This window comes from Acanthochromis polyacanthus, chromosome 6 (genome assembly GCF_021347895.1).
Source record: "Acanthochromis polyacanthus isolate Apoly-LR-REF ecotype Palm Island chromosome 6, KAUST_Apoly_ChrSc, whole genome shotgun sequence".
NCBI classification, from domain to species: Eukaryota; Metazoa; Chordata; class Actinopteri; family Pomacentridae; genus Acanthochromis; species Acanthochromis polyacanthus.
The window spans coordinates 9,175,760-9,201,188 of NC_067118.1; the positions used below are offsets into that span (position 1 = coordinate 9,175,760).

General features: G+C 38.9%; 1 protein-coding gene and 2 long non-coding RNA genes across 3 annotated transcripts; all 3 read left to right on the top strand.

The window, feature by feature from the left end:
- Positions 1–14,005: 14,005 nt before the first annotated feature.
- LOC127534482 (homeodomain-interacting protein kinase 1-like) lies at positions 14,006–15,886 on the top strand. The gene is made up of 7 exons (XM_051949722.1): positions 14,006–14,283; positions 14,468–14,656; positions 14,807–14,988; positions 15,096–15,219; positions 15,306–15,416; positions 15,507–15,590; positions 15,710–15,886. The coding sequence occupies exons 1-7, from the start codon at positions 14,101–14,103 to the stop codon at positions 15,884–15,886; spliced, it is 1,050 nt and encodes a 349-aa protein (XP_051805682.1). The 5' UTR covers positions 14,006–14,100.
- Positions 15,887–16,070: 184 nt separating this feature from the next.
- On the top strand, positions 16,071–17,587 carry LOC127534574 (uncharacterized). The gene is made up of 3 exons (XR_007942746.1): positions 16,071–16,450; positions 16,560–16,614; positions 17,219–17,587. It is a non-coding gene; the product is annotated as an uncharacterized LOC127534574 (long non-coding RNA).
- A 3,441-nt stretch (positions 17,588–21,028) lies between these two features.
- On the top strand, positions 21,029–22,015 carry LOC127534575 (uncharacterized). Its single transcript, XR_007942747.1, has 3 exons — positions 21,029–21,125; positions 21,252–21,288; positions 21,883–22,015. It is a non-coding gene; the product is annotated as an uncharacterized LOC127534575 (long non-coding RNA).
- The last annotated feature ends 3,414 nt before the right edge of the window (positions 22,016–25,429 follow it).

Consider the following 25,429-nt stretch of genomic DNA (forward strand, 5'->3'; position numbering starts at 1 on the left):
AGCAGACGAGCAGCTTTGTACCTTTGTGGTAAGAAAACTGACCGTTTCTCAGTACGTAGCTGTCCGTACTTGCGTTCTCACGTACTCCTGATATGTCATCATCGAGACTGTATCAGACTAGACTAGTGAGCATAAATATGAATCAGTAGATAGATAGGACCGTAGATATGAATCAGTAGATAGGACCATATATATGAATCAGTAGATAGATAGGAATCGGTACATAGGACCATAGATATGAATCAGTAGATAGATAGGACCATAGATATGAATCGGTAGATAGGACCGTGGATGTGAATTGGTAGATGTGACCGTAGATGTGAATTGGTAGATGGAGCACGCCTCTTTGAGCTGTGTGCTATGGCGAGGCTAAGCTAGTGTGGGCAACGTTTCAGAGCATTCTATGGATGTAGACGGCATGAAAACGGAAACAAGTATACAGTTGCACACGACGTCATACGATTGAGACAAAGAAACTTGGAATAACTTTTCCATCCATTCTCCATTCTCTGTACACTGTTCAATCCTCACTAGGGTCGCGGGGGTGCTGGAGCCTATCCCAGCTGACTCGGGTGAAGGCAGGGGACACCCTGGACAGGTCGCCAGTCTGTCGCAGGGCTACATATACAGATGAACAATCACATTCACACCTACGGGCAATTTAGAGTAACCAATTAACCTCAGCATATTTTTGGACTGTGGGAGGAAGACGGAGTACCCGGAGAACATGCAAACTCCACGCAGAAAGATCTCAGACCCACCCTGGGATTTGAATCGGGGATCTTCTTGCTGCAAGGTGAAAGTGCTAACCACTACTCCACTGTGCAGCCCGGCCGCACAGTGTAGTTCATAGTATACCATGTCAGCAAAAAAAACAACCCATAGATTATTATGTGGTTCAAAAGGTGCAAAATGATAGGATAGGGTGACCATACGTCCTCTTTTGCCCGGACATGTCCTCTTTTGAGAGGCTGTCCGGCCTGTCCGGCCGGCGTTTATAAAGTCCTTCAAATGTCCGGGTTTTTGATCTTGCCTAGCTTGAGCGCGTCACAGACCAGTGTATTTATCATTCACGTTGAATGGTTCCTTTGGAAACACGCTCTGAGAGGTGGAGTTTGAGCCGAACCCTGGAACGCTCCACACTCACTCACTCCTCGCAGGCTGACAGTCAGGTAGGCACACTGCGAGAGAACACTCGAACTGAAAGAAAATGCCGAAACGCAAATGTCATTTCACTGATGAAATGTGAAAAAAGTACCCCTGTTTTCGTCCGGGTCATGTCAAATGGGAGGCAGAATGTACAGTCTGCAAAGCTGGGACTTATGTCTCTGTAGCTAATAAGAAAAGGAAAAAGAAGGAAAAAAAGGACTGTTGACTTGAGGCATTATTTCTATATTTTTTTCATTTGACATTCGACACATTCTTTTGAAGAATGGGCTAACTGAACATTGAAGAATAGACTACCTCTCTTTTTTCTTTTTGTTTAATATTTTGAGGCATTATTTCTATTTTTATATAATTGATAATTGAGAGGTTATTTTGAAGAATGGTGCTCTACCTCACTTTTCCTAACTAAGGTGTAAGTGTCAGACTTAAGAGAGATGATTATTTCTTATTTTGTTAAACATCTGAATACCTGTGTTCCTACACAACTTGAGTCAATAACTATTAAAGACTAGGGGAATGGCTAGTGTGACGTCACGGATCACTTCCGTGTCCTACGCTGCGGCGCACCGAATGAAAACACAATGGCAGTAGTGAAACAACCGGTCACCTTTTTCACTGTGACATCTTATTATTTTATTTTCTTATTTATTCATTTGATTGTTTATACTACCTCCCACTATACTCTAAAGATTCCCAGCAGCACACTCAAGCCTAACTTGTGCGGGGAGCACATGGCTAATTTGCGTATGTAAATAACTACGCATCTCTTTACACTAATCATGAATCCATAACAGTTCAAATAATCTTAGCCAAACATTTTTAGCAAGTCAGTCCAAGTGGTAGAAAGATATCGTTTTATTTACATCATTTCTATTGTTGCTGAAAATTTTTCGCGCGCGAGCTGGAAGTGTGTCCTCTTTTCAGAGAAACAGAATATGGTCACCTTATGATAGGATGTTGCCTAAAATTGTCATGTATGATATGTGGTTCAAAAAATGTCATAGTGCAGTATATTGTCTAAATAGTATGTCATTCAAGAAAACATCAGAGTATAATATGTCATCTAAAAAATGTCATTGAATAATGTTTCATTGCACAAGTAAAAGTATAGTAATTTTTAAAACAGTTCGAATTCTTAAATGTTGCTAAAAAAAACAAACAAATAAACTAAAACAAAAAAAATGTCAGTAATGTGGCAATGAAAAAAGCCTGTAGCATAGCATGTCACTCTAAAAACATCAGAGTTTAGCCTTTGATCCATAAAACGTTGTTCTGTCCCGGCTTTCTGAAGTAGGTGAGGAGCAACACAAAAACAATCCAACCGCTGGTTTCCAGAGGGTTAGACAAGTATTTATTTAAAAGAGTAAGTTTACAACAACACACCATGTGAGGGGGTTAAAAGCAAATGGGTATTAGTAAAATAAATAAACAGAACTAAAACTGAACTTCACGTTGACATTGATGGACATTCCAACCAGGAAAAAAGTAAAGGATCATCAATATGGGAAAAAAAACTCTTCCTGTTTACCTCTTAAAACCCAAAAACACACCGCAGTAGCACCCTAAACTAAAACTGCCAGTGGTTTCCCCATTTTCCTTTCTGAACAGTTCAAAGGTCCCTCTCTATCTCCCCACACATCCACCAACCACTGGAACACATCTCCAAAGTTCTGCTGAAGCTCAGCTTCCCCTCAGAAGAAGTGCTGCCAGATGAAGAAGGCTTTTGAGAGGCAGCTAGCATTGTGATTGGATGGTACTTTGGTCTGATCCAATCCAGCTTCAGCTCCAGAGACAGCAGGCGGGACGAGTCAACGGAGGCCGGGTGGACAAAGACATGCAGCTGAGTACAATCCAGAAAACAACAGAGGAGGAGTGCAGCAGCCCAGAGCCAGAACAAACAAAGTAGCATAGTATGTCTCTGAGAAAACATCATAGTATAGCCTTTGGGATGAAAAAACACCATCATATACATCGTATATTGTACAAATAACAAGTCAAAGAAAAGAGACGTACATTGTAGAATTGTAGTAATTGTGCGCTGATTTACTGATTATCAGTATTTTAGTTTTTACTGATTTACGGTAATAAATACATTGAAAAATGGCACTACTTTGGCTCTGAACCTTTATCTAGCTGTGGTTGCTCTGTCTTCTGCAGTGATTTGATTGGTTATACGTCATGAATAAAACTCCTTCAACTTAACATCTCTAAACAAAAATGGATCAACAAAGTTTTCTGTTAGAGTTTGTGTTCTTCTAAGTTTAACTCCAAGATTTTAAATACTTTAATTTACTGCAAATGGATATCTACTCCAAATGTCTCACTAATAATCATTATCAGCCTTAAAAACCCACAAGACACCCCTCTATACTCGACCACACTTAGTACAGTCTGGTTCCCCCTTCTATAAATCTGCTTGGAATCTTCCACTTCCTGTTTGTCAAAGTGGCCTTCTACCTGGACAGGTTTTGTTGGAGCTCATGCAGCAAACATTTTGGGTGACTGCCCTTTAATATGAATGGATGACACTGAGTTAGTCTGTTTTAATGAGACTGAGTTCAGATGTGTAGCTCTGTCATTAAATAGTCAATAATTTCTCAGAATTCACAGAGAAAAGTCTGAAATGTTTGCTAGGTTAGCGTCCCACATGTTCTTTGGCTCAGCTAAAGCTAACTCTCTCCAACTTCTGGATCTCTGGAGTTGCTTGTTGTTAAAATATCTTTCTATTGATGCTGAAGCTCAGAAAGTCTGAGATGTTTGTTCAAAATCAGCTCATTCTCAAGTCTTATCTGAACTGTCCTCTTTTGTTTGAACTTTCCCTAAACTTAGGAGTTAATGACAGAGCAGCACATCCAGACTCAGTCTCATTTATGTAGAGATTAAACTTCAGTGTCATTCATTGATGTTAAAGTGCAGTTTTTCACGTTTGTTGCACATGCTCCAGACCAAACCAGTCCAGGTGGAAGACAATGTGAAGAGAAGCTCCAGAGGATGAATATCACACATTTACATTGGAAATAAATGTCCTTTAATTAGACATTGTCATGCAAAAGTTGGATTTCCCTTTGATGATGTTCAAATCTTTGTGTTTTTTTGATGTTGGTTTCTAAATGTTTTCTGACACTTGGCCCCAAAGATTAAAACCTTTTAAGGCTCACAAGCTGCAACAATTCACACATTATCAACTATCTTTCTGACTAAACTAAGATAAAAAGTGAAAAAACTGTCTGATTCCTGCATCATAAATTTAAATCCTTTTGGTTTTTTTGACAGTAATCTGAAAATATTTGGGTTTGACATTTTATAAACCAAAACAAGAAATGAATTACTGTAGAAAACAATCAACAGATTAATGGACAAAGAAAATGTGTTTTCCAACATATATGGCTGAATTCCTCCAACATTACAAGATACATACAATTTAAATTCAACTTTATTTATATAACATCAATTACAGGTCAAATTGTTTCAAGAAGCTTTATTTTTATATTTTTTGGTAATTTAAAATATGACAAAGTCAGAAATTTAAACCTCTTGACTAATCCAATTTGTTATTTGGTTTTTAAGAGACTAATTAACTAAAACTAAAACTTTCTCCACTAAAACTAATAAACATGAGGTCAAATAGAAGGAACAGTTTTAAATCCTGCAGTCCCACAACGACAAGAATAAAGTTTGTCAACAAAAACTAAATCTGCTGGTGGATTCCATTAAAGTCTTACAAAATGATAAAGTGTGATACTAAAGGTTTGACCCATGTGGTCACTTTATTAGGAACAGAAACTACGCTGTTTGGTATCATCTGTAGCTCAGTGAGTTAAGGGTTTGCCTATGGAGCTGCAGGTTGTGACAACTTGTGACCATGAGTCTTGATTTCACATTTAGACCATCCATCTGAGTTCTTCTCAGACCTTCACCTGTGGGTTCTTTAGAAATCCTGAAGAAACTTTGATTCTCTTCACTGAACAGTAAAGTTTGTGGAGATCAGAAGGTAACGTTAGTTTGATCGATGCCTTCAACTACGAGTGGACTTTATCTGGAAAGCAGTTTTCTGAAATGAGTTCTTAGTAAATCTGTCCACAGTCAAATCAAGAACATAGAAAGAGGAAATGTTTGAAGAAACAACTTGATGTTTTCATTTCAGACTAGAAAACACTTTAAGACTTGTTGCGGTAATTTCACAATAAAACACTTTATCTGTTTTTGCTCTTTTTGATCGTTTTATTGTCGCTTCTGTTTAATTTGATCTTCTCAAGCAGGGGTCGACAACCTTTAACACTCAAAGAGCCATTTCAACCCGTTTCCCACAGAAAAGAAAACACCAAGAGCCGCAAAATCCTTTTGGCATTTAAAATGAAGACATCAATATTTTGCGAATGTCTATTTAACTTGTAAAATCTATTTATCTTAAGCTAATAACTTTTCTCCGGTAAGTCACTGCCCTATTTTCCAAGACGACACTTGTGCTGCCTGGATTCTGTACATGACATCGAACAGTGTTCTTGCGAGAAACGGGTATTACCCTATCAAAAAGTAGATTTATCCGTAGTTTACCTGAGTACTCACGAGTACTTTTGACTCAAAGACAAGACGTGTCTTTCTTGGAGTGGAGCTTTAATATACAGGCTTGCCATTCTTGAGTACAAAACGATGTGAAACTACAGGTGTTGCTTCTCCATCTTCTCTGCATCAACTTTGCGCTCTCATGTGTCCCAGGGGAAAACCCCAACAGCACATCCGGTGGAGTGACACGTCAAAATAAGAGCGGTAATTTCACAATAAAACTCTCTATATTACAATGCATTGAAACGCGCCTGAAATGCAGAACAATTTATTTTACAAAGTGACAGGGAGCCACAACAGAGGGCTGAAAGAGCCGCATGCGGCTCTGGACCCGCGGGTTGCCGACCCCTGTTCGAAAGTCGAACTGGTGTCTTTTCAAATGTTTTGTCTTTAGTTTGATTCTTCTTAAATGTTTAGTTTTGCTCTTTTCTCAGCTTTCATTCTTTTCTAATTCTTTTCTGATTTGATTTTCGACCTGTCCAGGTTGACCCCTGCCTTCACCCGAGTCAGCTGGGATAGGCTCCAGACCCCCCGCGACTCTAGTGAGGATAAAGCGGTGTATAGAGGATGGATGGATGATTTGATTTTGAAATGTTCTGTCTTTTTAATGTTTAATTGTTGTTCTTTCAAATGTTTTTTCAGCTTTTCTAAGTGTTATAAGTTTGAAAAATTTCATTTTCTTTCCCAATGTTTATTTTTTTGATTGAATCTTTTGTGTTTAAGGTTTTTCTTTTTAAATGCTTTATCTTCTTTGAATGTTTAATTTTCTTTTTAAATGCTTCATTGTGTTTTTATGTTTCATTTCCTATTTAATGTTTTGTCTTTTCTAATATTTAATTGAATAATTAAATGTTTAATGGTCTAATTAACAATTTTGTCTTTTCTAATGTTCATCTAATTAAATGTTTTGTCTTTTTTAATGTTTTTAATTGTTAAATTGTATTTTATGTTTAATTTTCTAATTAAATGCTTTGTATTTTTGAGCTGACTCGGGCGAAGGCAGGGGACACCCTGGACAGGTCACCAGGGCTACATATACAGACAAACAATCACACTCACATTCACACCTACGGACAATTTAGAATTATCAATTAACCTCAGCATATTTTTGGACTGTGGGAGGAAGCCGAAGTACCCGGAGAAAACCCACACATGTACAGGGAGAACATGCAAACTCCATGCAGAAAGATCCCAGGCCCACCCCGGGATTTGAACCAGGGATCTTCTTGCTGCAAGGAGAAAGTGCTAACCACTACTGCACTGTGCAGCCCTCCTAAAATGTGTAATTTGTCATAAAAAGTCAGATTAGAAACGTCCGACGTTGTCTACAATTACTAATAGTGGACATATATCCGGCCGGGGCGCATTCATCTTTCCCAATGGTAGTGTCTACAGATACGGACCCGTACCCGTAGCCTGTGGCCTACGGAAACGGCACTTTCCATTTGCCAGACAGATACGGACCCGTACACGAGTCTCGCGAGTCAAGAAGCTGCTAACCACTGTAAACTGTTGAAAGGTAAGCAAAGGTTAGGGTTAGGGGTAGTGTTAGGGTTAGGTTTAGGGTCCATACCTGTAGTACCGATGCTACGGGTCCGTACCGCTAGCGTCTACCGGGAGTCACGTGACCAGATCTCGCGTATCTGATTGGCAAATGGAAAGTGCCGTATCCGTAGTCCACAGGCTACGGGTACGGGTCCATACCTCTAGCAACAACCTTTCCCAATTGACTCTCGTTACAACTTTGACATGCGCAGTTCGTTCCTCTTCAATACAAGAGATAGGAGACCATAGATATACTAGATGCCTCACGCCACTGTCCAGCATAGGCTGGCAATGCGTCAGTGCGCTGCCATCTTGGAACAGAAGTGAAATTGGGAAAAAAAAAACGTCTGGTATATCCGAGACCATTACACAGACACAGTTTTCCGCTCATAACTTTCCTTGTAATGCATAGATTTCGACAGAATGAACTCCTTGACTGCATGCTGGCAGTTTTGAGAGAGTCCATTATTGAGGAAGTTCAGTGTGCAGACTTCATATCCATCCAGGCTGATGAAACAATGGACATCTCCACCCAGTGTCAGCTTGTTCTTGTGATCCGCTACATCGACAAAATGAATGAAGTGCAGGAGAGATTTTCTGAGTTTATACCTCTGCAATCTGCCACAGCTGGGTCCATTGCCACAGCACTTTTGGAGAGGCTGAGCCTCATTCTCCCTGATGACCAGAAGACCAAGCTCATCTCCCAGGCCTATGATGGTGCGAGTGTCATGAGAGGAGCCACAGGTGGTGTACAGAAGAAAGTGAGCGATGTGTATGCCAATGCACACTATGTCCACTGCTATGCTCACCAGCTCAACATTATCATGCAGCAGGTGACATCCCGTATCCCAAAAGTTGGTCAGTTCTTCTCTGACCGAGCTGGATTCTCAGGATTTTTTCAAGATCCCCCAAGAGAACCAGTGTGCTTGACAGAGTGGTGGCACACAGGCTTCCAAGAGCAAGCACAGTAAGGTGGAACTTCCACAGCCGTGCTGTCAACACTGTGTTTGAGCACAAAGATAACCTCCTTCAGTGCTTCAAACCATCAGGGACTCAGGTGACTTTGATCCTACCACTGTCTGTGAAGCTGGAGGTTTTGTGAGACTCCTGGAGGATGCTACCTTCTGCTTCTTCCTGGAGCTTTTCCACCGCATCATGCCTCATGTGAACATGCTCTACAGCCAACTCCAGAAGAGGCCCATGGATTCGGTCTTTGTCCACAGAGTGACGCAGCATTTCACCGACAACATGCTGATGATCAGGTAAATACATTTGTATGTAACCATATTAAACCCTTATGCATCCTCTCACTAAAAGTGTCATAAGCAGTACTATGGGACAAAAATGTCCAAGTCAAAAACTGTAATAAAATTATTATATAATAATATCATTTTCCTCTTACATAGTTAGATTTTTAAACCATCAGTCCAGATAATAAAAGTTTTGATTGAACTGATCATTTTCAGAGTATTAACATTTTCTTTATTACCTTTAATTCCCAGTTCATTTACATTAAATCACTATTGTTTATTGTGAAAAAATAAAATAAACTGAGTTTTACCCAAACACTTAATGCTGAAGGAAATATTTAAAACTAATGCAGTCTTGGATGTATTAGTGATGAGTAACAATGATTGATTTTGACAATGATTTTGTTTCCATCGTTATTTATTTGTGGATAATTTGTGTGAAATGAAAAACTCACACTCATCACATGACTGTAATAAAGAAAAAACTTCTGATTAATGTTAACCATAATAAGTCATTATTTATGATACTTAATGTGCTTAATTTCTTTCTGTTTCCTGGCAACTAAAGTTTCATTTTTTCTCTTCTGGGGCTGCTCAGAGACTCCCTCCCTACTGTCAGTGAAGAACATCACAGCTGTGTGCCTCAGCAGCAGCTGGCCAAGAAGCGCCGCACACTGGGACCAGATGAACTACAGAGGATAGCTACAGAGGTGAGATCAAAGCTGAGGCTCTGGTAACTTAGTATCCTACCATATGTCTGTGACTGGTGTCCTTCCTGTTGTTATTCCTTTCTATATATATGTGGACGTCGTCTCTCCCTGAAGTTGATGAGTGGTGACCTGAACAATCCAAACTTTTCTCACCACTCATCAGGACACACAGCTTCATAAATAAATCTAATATCAACTGGCAGCGGTTCCTCCTGGCCTTAGCAATCTGAACAACATGGCTCCATGTAGCGCGGATAAACCTGCTGGACAAACTGCCACATGTTGATAGCAGGGCGTTTATGAAACACAGAATTCAACTGTACAACAGCTGCCAGTGCATACACATCTGTCAGCAACAATAATTGATTATCTGTGTTGAATTAACACTGGTATTCAAGGCTGAAGTCTGTTATTTTCCTCTGTAAAGTAACATGTTTGAAAGCTGCTAAATTAAAGAGGGACATGAGGGTGTCCACAGCCATATTCCCAAACCTCCAATTTCTCCAATAAAGTATATGCTATTCTGTTGGAGATGAACATTTTCCAAATAAGATTCAAGAATATGGACATGACCTGAGTGTGTTGTATGGTCTTTTACAGTGTTACACACGTGGACAAAATTGTTGGTACCCCTCAGTTAAAGAAGGAAAAACCCACAATTCTCACTGAAATCACTTGAAACTCACAAAAGTAACAATAAATAAAAATTTATTGAAAATTAAATAATCAAAATCAGCCATCACTTTTGAATTGTTGATTAACATAATTATTTAAAAAAACAAACTAATGAAATAGGGCTGGACAAAAATGATGGTACCCATAACTTCATATTTTGTTGCACAACCTTTTGAGGCAATCACTGCAATTAAACGATTTCTGTATTTGTCAATGAGCGTTCTGCAGCTGTCAACAGGTATTTTGGCCCACTCCTCATGAGCAAACAGCTCCAGTTGTCTCAGGTTTGATGGGTGTCTTCTCCAAATGGCATGTTTCAGCTCCTTCCACATATGTTCAATGGGATTCAGATCTGGGCTCATAGAAGGCCACTTTAGAATAGTCCAACGCTTTTCTCTCAGCCATTCTTGGGTGTTTTTGGCTGTGTGTTTTGGATCGTTGTCCTGTTGGAAGACCCATGACCTGCGACTGAGACCAAGCTTTCTGACACTAGGCAGCACATTTCTCTCCAGAATGCCTTGATAGTCTTCACATTTCATCGTACCTTGCACACTTTCAAGACACCCTGTGCCAGATGCAGCAAAGCAGCCCCAAAACATTACTGAGCCTCCTCCATGTTTCACCGTAGGGACAGTGTTCTTTTCTTCGTATGCTTGGTTTTTGAGTCTATGAACATAGAGTTGATGTGCCTTACCAAAAAGCTCCAGTTTGGTCTCATCTGTCCAAAGGACATTCTCCCAGAAGCTTTGTGGCTTGTCAACATGCATTTTTGCAAATTCCAGTCTGGCTTTTTTATGAGTTTTTTTCAGCAGTGGTGTCCTCCTTGGTCGTCTCCCATGAAGTCCACTTTGGCTCAAACAACGACGAATGGTGCGATCTGACACTGATGTACCTTGGCCTTGGAGTTCACCTTTAATTTCTTTGGAGGTTGCTCTGGGCTCTTTGGATACAATTCCAACGATCCGTCTCTTCAATTTGTCATCAGTTTTCCTCTTGCGGCCACGTCCAGGGAGGTTGGCTACTGTCCCGTGGGTCTTGAACTTCTGAATAATATGAGCCACTGTTGTCACAGGAACCTCAAGCTGTTTAGAGATGGTCTTATAGCCTTTACCTTTAAGATGTTTGTCTATAATTTTTTTTCGGATGTCCTGGGACAATTCTCTCCTTCGCTTTCTGTTGTCCATGTTCAGTGTGGTACACACCTTTTCACCAAACAGCAGGGTGACTACTTGTCTCCCTTTAAATAGGCAGACTGACTGATTATGAGTTTGGAAACACCTGTGATGTCAATTAAATGACACACCTGAGTTAATCATGTCACTCTGGTCAAATAGTTTTCAATCTTTTATAGAGGTACCATCATTTTTGTCCAGGCCTGTTTCATTAGTTTGTTTTTTTTAATAATTATGTTAATCAACAATTCAAAAGTAATGGCTGTTTTTGATTATTTAATTTTCAATAAATTTTTATTTATTGTTACTTTTGTGAGTTTCAAGTGATTTCAGTGAGAATTGTGGGTTTTTCCTTCTTTAACTGAGGGGTACCAACAATTTTGTCCACGTGTGTATAATCATAGTAAGCTGTTATGTGAACAATTGGACAAGACACTTTTATGTAGGTTCTGTGTGATATAATGTGTGTCTTTCTTTATAGGTTTGTGACACAATCCTGGGCCATGAAAAAGAGAGGTTTGCCTTCACCAAACACCTAATCAGTGCTACACTGCTTCAAGGAGACAGATTCCAGGAGTACGACAGCCAGTTCCCTGAAGCACCGCTCAAGGGTCTGTGTACCAATTACACATTATCTGGAGCAAATCATATCAAACACTGGGGAGATAAATTCAAATTCACTAGCTGGTAACGTTTACGTGCATTTAATTGACTGTTTGACTCAGCAGTAGTGCTTAGGTGTACCCTCCTAGTGGTGCATAGTAATAGCACATGAAATGGCTGTGAACATAATTTACATTAATTCTTGTATTCCGGTGTTGCCGACTCTGCTGTTTGGTTTGGTAAATTAAGTGCGCCCCCCCAAGAGAAAACTTCACCGGCCGCCACTGATCCTAATCCTAACAGTTGTGGAGCAAACTGGATGAAGACTTGGTTGCAGTTCATCATGTCTTCAAAGAGATGCAAAATCAACATTTTAAAGGTTTGAACCATGTTATCTGAGGCACCCAAAGGAATGTTTTTAAGCCTCAATAACGTATTTGTGCACTTTAAGTTGAATGTGGAGGGAGTTCCTTTCTGTAGATTAAATGCGTTGATGAGATGAAATATTTCACTGTTAAAACAGGTTCTGTAGTTTCCATGTTTAATTGTTTGATCTAAAAAGAAATATTAAATCAGTTTGTAATTTATTTGTTAATTGTTTTGATTGCTTCGTAGGTCAACACAAATTTAGCTTCAGCAAAAGTAATTTCATTTATTATTGGTAAATAATTACATTATGTACATTAGATAAGGAACCAGAACAGGATTTAAGAGAACAGGATCTGCCCACCAGGTCTGAGATGAACAAATGGAGACAGATCTTACATTATATGAGGTATAAAAGTTTCTATTTTACTTCAACATAGTTGATGGCACAATTTACCACAACATATTTTATCCAAAGGCTCAATTAACCAAAAGTTGAAACAAGGAAACTTTATTTTGAAAGCCATATTCCTCGTATCCAAAGACTACACCAGCGTTTCAGCGTTTCACATTAACCCAGACCCACAGTGTGCTTTTTTAACTGTCAGTGTGACAGTTCAAACAATAACAACACTACATATTTGCTCCATTGCATTTGTTTACGTTTAAACCAAGTAGTGCTGAGACTGCTGTCAGAATGTGACATCATGGACATTCTAGAATTCAAACCACATTTAAATCCCAGTGTGGAGTCAGCTCTGGACAGTGTCTTACAGATTTCAGGAGGACAACAGGACTACACTGAAACTAGCAGGACATCGAAATTAGATTCAGCATCAACCTTTCAACAAAATCCAAAGAAGCGAACATTTTTGAGGTAAGTGACTTCACTGTTCTGTTTGATGAAGCAAACACCAGAGGAAACATTCAGAAGGAAGTTTTAAAATCTGTTTTTCTACAACTCTGTCCAGTTTGTAATGAAATCTGTGAGCCAGAACAGGATGTAACACTCAGTTTTGTGCTTGTTGTGTAATTTTTAACATCATTTATTCAAATCTGAGATTTCAGCAGTTCGGTAGGTAAATGATGTGTTCAGGTTTATCTCAACTGGATAACTAAAACCAGCCAGTACTCCTGTAAAGAGATTATTTCAGAGATTATTTCATCTACTTGTCCTGTAGTTGAAACGAGAAAAGACGGTGAAAAATTCATGTTTTATCTGTATTAGTTCTTGAGATATTGTCATTTAAGCATTACCTCAGATGCCTGTAATATGTAAAAAATGTGCTGGAAGTGGATAAACAGGCTTTAAAAAACATCTCAAATATCTGGATTTGTAAATAAGAAATCCAAAAACATTCAAAAATATTCGTATTTTTAATATATTTAAAATATGTTTTATGCTAGAAAAAATCTGTCCAATGAGACACAGTTGATCAGAAAATGTTCTAACAAATGAGAGACGTCAGCAATTTATGACAACATTAGTCAGAGCATGTTATTATAGGTGATTAAATGTAGATAGATGAGAAAAACAACGGCAGTTTGATCATTTAACATGACATTTTCAAAAGTAAACAATGCTGAGAACTTTCTAATTGTTTTTAAATTCATTCTAGAATTCATTTTAAACACAAACTCTGAGTGGAGACACCATTTCACTTTATTTTACTGAGTTATTTATTGGTTTATTGAGTAGTTTAGTAAAACCAACCTCAGAGACATCCATATTTCAACAAAATCCAGATAACCAAACTTTTGTGAGGTAAGTAACTCCACTCTTCTGTTTATTGAAGTGAACCCTTTGGAGTTTCTGAGGAAGCATCCATGTAATTTTGCTGCTGTCCAATATGCCTTATAACACAATTCAGAACAGGGTGTAACACTCAGTGCTGTTGTTTTGTGACAATTGGTTCAATATTTAGCAAATTTGATTAAAAACTGAGATCACAACAGTGTGGTAGATTACCAACGGTTTAACAAGACATCCATAGATTATGGCTCTCTTTTGTGTCTGTTTCACTTTCAGTCTTCTGTGACAACATAAAAATGAACATTCAAAGATCATCCTCACCGTCTTCCTCTGATGGGAGAACCAAAGTCCCAAAAGGCTACACGCTGGCGAAAAACCTGGGACATGGAAGCTATGGAACAGTGCTGGAATGTGTGGAAGACAGCACTGAAGAGCACGTGGCTATAAAGATGCCCGAAAAGAACAATCTAGACCGTGAGGTAAGACACTCATATACTCAACATAGGATTTCAGCTGAAGAGTGACACAAAAAGACATTTTTAAAACGATGGCAGTACCACTATAAGATTCTGAGTAGTGGCACTGGTCATCTAATGTACTTCATAGTTGTTGAGAAGAACTGATTGGACTATGTGGCTCAGCAAACATATTATGTCTCCACAGGCGGAAATCTTGGAAAAGCTCATGAGCCACAACTCGGACGAGTCCAACATCATCAAGTACAAGGGAGAAGTCTTTGTAAAAAGTACGCGGCTCCTGGTGTTGGAAAAACTGGACATCACCCTGTGGGACTATGTACATGGATTAAGAGGACCAATGCAACTGGAACACGTCCGTACAGTCATTCAACAGGTATGACCTTCTATTGTCTCTTTATATTTACCTCCTACAGTGGTGCTATAAACAGCATCAGTGGTTCAGGAACCTTTACAACCTCTACTTTTATTGTCATGTGACAGATTTCTTGAACAAACTCCTGATAAATGTTGTTTTTTCTTACAGCTGGCCGTGGCTTTGAATACGACCAAGAGTGCTGGCATAATCCACACTGATGTGAAAATGGATAACATCATGATGGTGGATCGTGTGAAGCAGCCCTTCAAGGTCAAACTTATTGACTTTGGTTTGGCCAAGTACAGGTCTGAGGCCAAAGCAGGAGATCTAGTCCAAATACTTAGATATAGGTATGATAATACTGATCAGTTTTCACCATTGAGAAACCTTTAAATCAGCACTGTCTCCTTACTGTCTACTATGTCACATCTTCTTTTGATGTTTTTTCCACATTCAGAGCTCCAGAAATCATCCTGGGCCTGCCGTATTCAGAGGCCATCGACGTTTGGTCGTTAGGCTGCGTGATGGCCAGGATGGTGGCTCGTATTGCTCTCTTCGGAACACACTCAGAATACTGGATAGTGAGTAAATTACTGCAGCTGAAACGCATTAGAAGCCGTCGCACGATTAGCTTCAGGTCTAACGTGGTGTTGTGTTCTGTCTGCAGCTCCGACAAATGATCAGTCTGCTGGGTCCGCCACCGCAACACCTCATCGAAGCTGGTCCGAGATCACGATTGTTTTTTAAGAAAATAAGTGGTGGTGTGTGGCGGCTGAAGGTACGATACTCCTACTGTGATTTTACCACTGACCTCTACTCACTCAATAAGATGAAGGCTTTAGTAAGCATCTTTGTTTTCTTCTTTCAGACACCAGGAGAGCATTTTGGGATCTTGGCCATGTACGCCATCCCCACACATCACAGGTTCGGCTCTCTGGATGAAATGAAGAGGGTAGGTAGTTTAGGAAGCAGCAGCTAGTTGCTGAAGAGTGACGTTCATTTATTGTATTCATATTTCAGGTTGAAGGTGACTTGACCACTGTTGTACTTTCCAAACGTTTTCTGCACCAGGTGTATTCTGAGCCGGACAACCCAGCAGAGGCTGATGAGAGGAGGGAGTGTATCGAGCTGTTGAAGGCGATGGTTCAGTGGGATGAGAAGGACAGAATCACCCCCACTGGTATCCTCAACCATCCTTTTATCACTAAAAGCTACCTCAACAGCAGCTCCCCCATCAGCAGTTGGTAAGTGTGCTTCTATTTACTTTGTACACGGGTTGTGAGGTATTAACAGCCCAGCAAGTGACAAAACACTGATATGGACTTTTGCTGATTTCCATGTTTGCATTCTCTGCTTGTCGGATGTAAACCCAACAGTGTGTGTTTCCTTTTTTTAGCGATGAACCTAAACCTGGTGGAGACCAGCGTGTTCATCATGGTTAAGCCTGCAGACCCTGAAAACAGAACTGACCTGACAGGCTTGCCTGATGAGGACAAAGACCGGGAGCACAAGAAGAGCAGCAAGGATGAGCACAGTGAGGAGAGTGATGATTCTAAAGCTGCTAAAGACATTGAGGATGGTGAAAACGGTGACACCAGCAACGTTAGCAAAGATGATCAGTTCAGGAAGGTCGAGCAGAATCATCAGTACACTGAAGACAGCGAAAAGGAGCAAAGCAAGAAGAAAAAGAAGAAGAAGAACTGCTTCCAACGCATCTTGTCTCGGATGAAGAAGACGTTCTGCTGCTGCTGTGTGTCTGATGTGATGGACTGAGCAGCACCAATGGCCTGCAGTCACATTTCACTCTCACAGGTCTGACCTCAGTATCCTTCTCTGGGTTTATTGTTCTCTTGTGTTTTGATCTGTTTTCTCTCTAATATCCTGCTCTCTCTCTCCTTTACCCTCACTCCAACCGGTGCAGGCAGAAGGCCGCCCTCTCAGAGCCTGGTTCTGCCGGAGGTTTCTTCCCATTTCAAGTGAGTTTTTCCTCCCAAGTGTCCCAAGTGCTTGCTCTAAGGGGAATCCAAAGGATTCATTGGGATTCTGTCTGTAATTAATTTTAAATGGACTAGTCCTCATTTTATCATGTAAAGTGACTTGAGACATCTGTTATGAACTGACAGTATGTAAATTAGGACAGTAGTGTTAAATATTATGTACTTAAATAGTGCAAAGCACAAAATAGATCAAAAGAATAATTTTATAAATATAATATTTTTTTATTAAAATATGCAAGTATGTTATTTGTAAATATAATATGGAGTATTAATAATAATAATAATAATACTCCATTTTATTTGTAATGCACTTTTCATTTAAGCAAAATCTCAAAGTGCTACATTAAAGATATAAAAGGATTTTAAAAAAGTAATAAAAGAGCAATCATAAAAACCCTTAAATTTAAAACACATGGACCAAAAAATCTAAAAATAATTCAAAGGGAAATGACACGTGCTTGTCTTTAGCATAGATAGTGTGAAAGTATATTTGAAAAACATTTTGTCTCAAGTCAACTTTTAAAATGTTGATTACACGGCAGATATGACTAATTTATTTTCTGATTTTTACCACGTATTCTAGCAGGTGATTGGCCGTGATGAAGAGACGTCAGATTGTACAGAACGGTGTTATGGAGCTGACATTATGGAGCTGCGGTTCCTGGCCTCACCTGCCTTGAAGTTCTATCTACTGTCCTGTTCTCTCTCTCCTTTCCCCTCACCCCAACCGGTCGAGGCAGATGGCCGCCCTGTCTGAGCCTGGTTCTGCCGGAGGGTTCTTCCTGAAAAAGGGAGTTTTACCTCCCCACTGTCGCCAAGTGCTTGCTCAGACGGGAATCCAAAGGAAATTATGGATTTGTTGGGTTTCTCTCTATAATTTTGTCTTTACTTTTCTCATTTAAGTGTCTTGACATGACACATTTGAACTGTAAATAAAATTTATTGAAACTGAATTGAAAGCTTCACCCAAAACGTGTCTGGATTTTGGTCACATGGTTGTTGCTCAAACTGGCCTGAGTCAGTCATGGCTTCTCAGTTGCCGTGCAGAACAGAGAATCTTTTGGGTTTTAAAAAAAAAAAAACAGTCATCATTATTTTTTGTGAATTTTTGAATTTGACATTTTAAATAAAGTGACTACAATGAAATCTAAAAATTTTAAGCTTATTTTCAATATTTTTTCTCAGTGTAACCACACAAAACTGATGGTATTTATTACAAACAATCGGAAAGTTGAACCATTCTTTCCATTTTTACAGTTTGTGGCTCTAAAACAACATTTGTATTTTGGAGATTTTTTTCAAAGAAAGCATGCCTTTTAAGCACAGTAGTGTTAAGAGGGTTAGAAGTGACAAACATATCTCATTGCAATGAGTGATAAAGTTATTTTTCCTGCACTCCGCAACTTACAAGTCTCCAAACTATCAATCCTAACTATTTGTAATCCTTTACATTGGATATCTCCTTTCACAGATACAAAATCACAAAGTCCTTTACAACTCTAATAAAACAAAAATAACGTAATAATAAAATATAATGATTATTACCATCAGACCTTGTTCTCTAATATCATTAAAATAAATTCCATTTTGAAAATAGAAGACGAATAAGTTATTATTAGCAAACTTTATAATGTGTTTTACTAATTTTCAACATATTTTAACATACTATTGTGTTATTTTAACACTAATAATAACATATTTTAACATAATATGAAGTATTAACCAAGTCCATGATGTATTTTGTTTGTATGATACTAAAAAAACTTAATGGAAGCAATGGCAAAAATTTAAAAAACAATATTAGCAAACTTTGTCATATATTTTAGTCATCAGCAATGTGTTTCTAGAAAACCATGGAAGAAATTGGTCATGTGGCCAAATATTTTTGAAGAAGTATCCATTATTTTCCCAGTGAAGAGAAGGAGTAGCCTAGCCACGCTAGACCCATGTTCTGAAGGCACAAGGGTCTAGGGAAGCTCGACAGGGAGGGAGGCGGGCTAAAAGGTTGTCTGTCAAATCCCTCTGCAGCAATTGGTAGGTATACAACCAATCAACGCAACGAATAGGCTGACATAGTTCCGAGAGCGCCGGCGGATTGTGGCTAAGTCCCATTAGCTTCCCAACCAGCAGAGCCAACTGGTATATTAAGGATTTGCCATATCCCGTCGGCATAAGTCCAAATACGTCTTTCTTCTCAATGAAACACTTCAGTGTCGTCCTTTGTTTATCTTTCAAGTTGAATTTTAGCTTCAAATCTTTAAGGACTGTGGCCAAAGCCGAGTCAAAAGAGTTGGAAACTAGCATTTGCTATAAACTCTCTGTGCAGCACATCAGATTCATGCTAAGTAATGGAACTATGTTAAACTGCATCGTCCCTATCAAATAAATAAATTCAATTCAATTCAACTGTTTATTGTGCGCCGGTTGTTTCTGTCAGAATCGTCACACCTCTGTCGTCACTTAGTTACGCCCGCCTTCTGACTCTACACTTCATGGTGATTGGTCCGGCCAGTTTTAGGAGCATCCAACCTCGAGCCTTATGGAGGGTAACTAGACCCACCCTGGCAGAGAATTAAATTCCTTGCCGTGGGTTGTCTAGCGCGGCTAGGCTAGAGAAGGAGCACATGGAGGAACACATTTTAGTGCATTGAAAGAATTGAACTTTCCGAACACTCCTATGGTCAGAATGGGTCAGGCTGCCACTTTGTGGTAAAACCTAAAATATTTTTTAACGTGTGTATTTATACCCTGATCACAAATGCTGGCGGGCCACAAAGAAATTCGACAGCCGGATTTGGCCCACGATCCGGACTTAGATAAAAAAATATGCATGGATCGTTCCAGAACTGGAGGACATTTTACGTCCCATTCATCAAATTTCAAATAATCCATGTACAAAATACTAAAACATGCAGCTGTTGTGTAAATGTTCTTATCCTGAGACCAAATCTAACAAAACACTATAGGAGAAAAGAATGTTTGAAAATATCTTTTAAAATACCAAGTAAGTCTGGAGTTCCCCTTAAAATGACATTTTCCAACCCCCTGATGACCAAACTGAATCTCAAATAAAACAACCCAAAAAAACAGTTTAAATTAAATTTAAATCTCCTTTTTTGGTATTTTTTCATTGATTTCTCTTGTAATTGTGGGAACATTTTTTAAATCAACATAATATTTTAAATAATAATTATCATGAATGAAATCTGAAATTCACGTGTCCCACAACAACCCTGTTAGCAAAACCTTTTTATCTGGTAGAAGAAGAAAACAGTGAATGACATGAAATGCTGAAATTAGCATCATCAATCAGTTTTCCTGAAGAATGGGTCAAGCAAAGCTCTGTTCTCTCTTCTGTTTTTCATATTTGTCAGCCTTAATGTCTTGAATGATTGAATAAAATACAAATAAATGCACGAGAATTTTAGCATCAACCTGCAGTAGGAATGCAACAGGAGCAAAACGTGCAAGATTTAGAGGGTTCAAGTGCATTTTGTTGATAATATGTTGATGCAGGACTGCTGCAGTATTTTTACACAGTGGAAATGCCAGTTTTAAATTGAAATATTTAACCACCAACACCACAATATTTCCACTTCCAATAGTGGATGAAAAGATGATCATGACTACAGTTTGGCTCTCTCTTTTTTTAAACCCAGTTTTGTCAGTTTGTCTCTTCCTAGCATTAAAACATGATAAAAAATAATCCTAAAATTATACAAAATCTTAAATTAGGATGAGATGAAAAAAAGCAAAAAAGTCCACAACTGTTACCTGCTATAAGCTCTGGATTCACTCATTTTTGTTCATTTTTATAACAGATAAATCCCTCACTCGACCTCATGCACAACAGATTATCCAGCGCTTGGAAAAATTGTCCTCCATGTCTGGAACAGACAAGCAGCTGTTTGTCACAGAGGTCTTTGTCCCAGAGGTGAGCTAATGAGGATACACACAAAATAAGTCATTACTAAAAGACTTTAGTAACTACCAAAGACTTTATATTTACAGTAAAATTAGTGAGTGACTGATGACATACGCATCAAAGAGCTATGAGTGGCGATGTACTTTGAAGAATTTGGAAAAACTGCACAGCAATAACAAAATGTAGGCAGGACTTCACATTGTGATAGGCATGTAAACAACACTGATAGCCGTTTTCATTGATTTATATTATAGTCCCCTTGGTCATGGTATCAACACACTTAGAATCAATTACAATAAAAATCAGCAGAGGGAGTAGACAACCTAATAAGCATGAAAAGACAAGAAAAAACAGATACTGATCTAAAAATATGAAAACTCATATTTCTACAAAACATTTATTTGGCAGTGTGATTAATGGTGTTACCATTTGACACACTTAGGTGGAGTAACTAAGCTTCCTTTTTTTAGGTTTTGATTCGGTGGTTGCAAACCAACAGCAATATGTGTCGCTATCAAGCAGAATCCATGCTTCTGAAGAGCACATCTGCCAAGGGAGAGACAAGGTACACAACATTGTAACACTTTGTGGGTGTGAATGCCAATGTGTGACATAAACAAATGTATGCAGCCAGTCTTGGCATAGTGGTTTTTCACCAGTCAATTAATAAATAATTTTCCATTACTTTCAGAGCTGAAACCACAGTAACAGAGGAAAATACAGAACCGGTAAGAAAGTATTCTATTTCTGCACTAACCAACAACTTAATATCTACTTCCCAGAAAGTAAAGTATGTGATAATATTTCCTTGAAACTCTATGCTCTGTGTTGCTTGAAACTCATACAGAGATCTGCACATTGTCATATTCATTATTTTATGTTCTTATAATGGCATAACATTGCAGCTGGATAAAACCTGGGAGATGAAGTTTGTCAGTGTTCTGCTGCTTGTCTGTAAACAGATTTGTAAACAGACACAGACATCCTTCACCTGAGCAACACCATTCTGCTTCTCCTAGGGGATCCTGAACATACAGATATTAAAAAAAAAATAGAAATACAAAAACTTTAACATTAACCTTATTAATCCCATACAGTTTTTCACATTAGATGCATGCTGCATAATAATAAAACACAGCAATACAATACAGATTTTATTTGCTGCCAGTATGCATTAACTGGGACAAATATAATAGACAGTTTTAATATGTACCAAGTGTGATCTGTTTAAGAGTGTATAGTAAATACTCTGTAACTTTAAAAACTAGTTGTGAATGATGTATACGCAAAATACCTTGATGAGGTTTTTCTCTTTACTGCAGGGAACAGTGCTTCTAATGCATGCTGCAGCTGACTGGTGCAAAAAGTCCAAATTTGGGGGAGCCTTGAAGCTGCCAGCTGTCATTTCAATGGACAAAGACGAACAAATGGAAGTCCTCAAAGAACTGCAGAGTTGGGAGGGTGAATATGATGAGTCCTCGCCGATGGAAATGATGTCATTTGTTTTTGAAAAACATGATGACTATGAGAAGTTCATTAAAGAAACAGTCGACAAAAAACCCGTGAAAATATTTGCCAGGTTTGAGGAGGTTATGAACCTGAGTAAATAAACTAATCCAGGAAAACCCCTTCCCACCCACACACACACACACCCACATCATATATATGTTGTATTTACTATTTTACTTTTTTGTGTTCTGTATTGTATCTATAGTGTATTAAAATGGTTGAGTTGTTCAAGAAAAATATGATACACACACCTTATATTTTGTCTTTTATTACTGTATTTACTAATTTACTTTTTAGTATTCTGTATTGTATTTAAATTTTAATAGTCACTAATATTTACTTTCAATTTAATCAGTTTAAATTTCATCTGCTTTTAATTGCACAACTTTATTTCTGTGCGAGGCTCTGATGAGAATTCTTCAGAACAGCATGGAGACAAGGGAGGGGGCTAGATGCTGATTGCCATTCATAGCAGAGTTGCTGGAGTGCTGGTTAAAGAAAAAATTACTTTAAGATCCCAATCCACCGTGGTATGAATCGTGGCATTTCCCCAAACAGCGTAATAAGTACTGGTACTGGCATTGACCGTGCATCTCTTCCAAACTGTGGCATTAACCGTGGCACCTCCCTCAGACAGCGGGAATAAACCGTGGCATGTCGCCCAAACAGCGGTAAAAATACTGGCGTTAACCGTGGCATGTTCCCTAAACAGTGGCATTAACCGTGGCATCTCTGCTGGCATCTCCAGAGGCCACTGGAAATGCTGCTGTCGCAGTGGCATCTCGCCTAAACAGTGGCATATTAACTGTGGCATCCGGCGGTGCCACAAAAAGTGTCACTGCTAGCTGCCAGTGCCACAAATCGGACCTGCTGTCTCTCAAACAGTGCAGAATGAACTCCTTGACTGCATGCTGGCAGTTTTGAGAGAGTCCATTATTGAGGAAGTTCAGTGTGCAGACTTCATATCCATCCAGGCTGATGAAACAATGGACATCTCCACCCAGTGTCAGCTTGTTCTTGTGATCCGCTACATCGACAAAATGAATGAAGTGCAGGAGAGATTTTCTGAGTTTATACCTCTGCAGTCTGGCACAGCTGGGTCCATTGCCACAGCACTTTTGGAGAGGCTGAGCCTCATTCTCCCTGATGACCAGAAGACCAAGCTCATCTCCCAGGCCTATGATGGTGCGAGTGTCATGAGAGGAGCCACAGGTGGTGTACAGAAGAAAGTGAGCGATGTGTATGCCAATGCACACTATGTCCACTGCTATGCTCACCAGCTCAACATTATAGCTCTGGACTTACTGTTTGACATGTCAAATCTCTCCAGTATTTTCTGTACATATTTACATTGTGACATCTTAACACAATCTGCAGACTGTTGAAAGTCAATACCCAGAAAATGTGTTTTTCCTGTCCTCTTCATCGTCTGTATCGGGTTCATTTAGGATTGTGTCTTTTAATCCTTGAAGACATAGATGGCCCAAAAACTTAGTTTCCCAAATCTCATAATTTTTCTCGTCACCATCAAAAACGAGCCTTGCCCAGCGTCTACTTGTCGATTCTCTTTCCTTTCTGCTCATACTCCAACTCTCCGGTGCACGCAGTACAAGAGCGACTTTCACCTGGCAGGTCACTCAAACTCTGCGTTATGAGATCCTGGGCCCATAACCTGTTAGCAGAGTATCTATGCTCAACATTAAACGTGGCACACAACACAAGACAAGCGTTGTTCCATATTGAGTGAACGCCCGCACCCACAGGCTCACCTGTTTTATTAATTACGCACAGCATACCTGTGGACAATTCCCTCATTAGGGTCACGTGATGTAAAGCGTCAAAACGAACACAAACTGGGGCATCATGAATCAAACAAAAATAAAAACAAAATTACAGCATATTTCTAACAAACAAAATGAAATGAGAGCACATCTCAACATAAAACACAACTCAGCTGCACCAAATCCACTAATCACTGCACACATTAGCACCATGTGCTAACTGTGGCAAAAGAACCACATTTACCAAGACAACTATCCAGTACAAAGCCCTAAAACACATCAAGAAACACATTAAAGACGATTTTACTGCTGGAAGCTGCAAGACAACGCCTAAAGAACAAACTAAAGCAATGGAGCCAAACCCGGTTCAGTGAAGAGAAGCAGAAGAAATGTTTGACGGCAGACATAAAGCAGGAAGACACTGAGCTGCTCAGGTGTTCCTGATAACACCAAGCAGCCACCTGGACAGCCAATAGGAACACAGCTTACTGGAAGAATTTAGTTTAAAGTTGAAAGCACCTTCTGATACCTGAAACCTCTGAGTTTTCACACAAAGAATGCCTGAACATGTCAAATTGGTTCAATAGTAGAACCTTCACTGTAAAAATGTCATAGTATGGTGTGTTGCTCAAAAAACATTACAACCAGCTGTCTCGTTTCGCCGAGGAGTGACAAAAAACAAGACAAACTCTGGTTTCCAGGGGGTTAGGAGGGTATTTATTTGAAAGAGTAAGTTTACAACAACACAACATGTGAGCAGAAAAATCACAAAATCTGTCTTTAGTTCAGCTGAAAATATTCGTTTTTGTCTTTTTTATTGACCAAAATTTTCAGGAAGTAGATGAAGAATATTTAAAGCGCTCATGAAGAAGACCAACTTATTATGGATCCTTGTGGAGAGTTTAGTCTTAGAGTTTGTAAAGCTGTTGAGGTTTTAGAGTCACGTGGATTGTTTTGACATTTAATAGAGAGTTTAGTGTCTGATTGTAATTCTGTTCAGTGAATGGATAATTTAAGTTATGAAGATATGTTTTGTTTTTGCTTCAGCACTTTTATTTTATAGTTGGCTGATGTGGTCAACCTGAAGCTGTTGAGTGTGTGCATTAGAATCCTCCAAGACAAATGTTACAAAGTGATCGCTCGAGTTATTTCAATTATACAGATATTTATGGAAAATACTGAAATGGGGGGGTGTACAGCATTCACATACAGTCCATGTCATAGACTCTATGAGCATGCAGTATATCTTGACACTGGAAGTAGTTTGCACTGTTCAAACATACAAACGTTACCTTACTACAGGTATTTGTTTCAAAAGCTTTATGTTGTGTTAGATTTGGAAGTTTGTGTTTTTTTGTGCCTTAACTTGTCATTTGGTAAAGATGTTTATTTTTGCATTTTTTTTATTATTTGGAAATACCAGAATTTGCACATTATTTTACATTTTTGTCTGTCTGATCACATCATTTCTAAAAAATAAATCAGACATTACCATCAAACACTTACTCAGTACTTTCAGTACTTGAGTAGTCTTTTCACCAAATACTTTTTTACTCGAGTAATTTTTTGGATGACTCCG

Coding starts and splice junctions, on each gene's coding strand:
- LOC127534482 (XM_051949722.1), top strand. CDS start 14,101: ATGAACATTCAAAGATCATCCTCACCGTCTTCCTCTGATGGGAGAACC. Junction 14,284..14,467: donor AGAACAATCTAGACCGTGAG/GTAAGACACTCA, acceptor ATGTCTCCACAG/GCGGAAATCTTGGAAAAGCT. Junction 14,657..14,806: donor TCCGTACAGTCATTCAACAG/GTATGACCTTCT, acceptor TTTTTCTTACAG/CTGGCCGTGGCTTTGAATAC.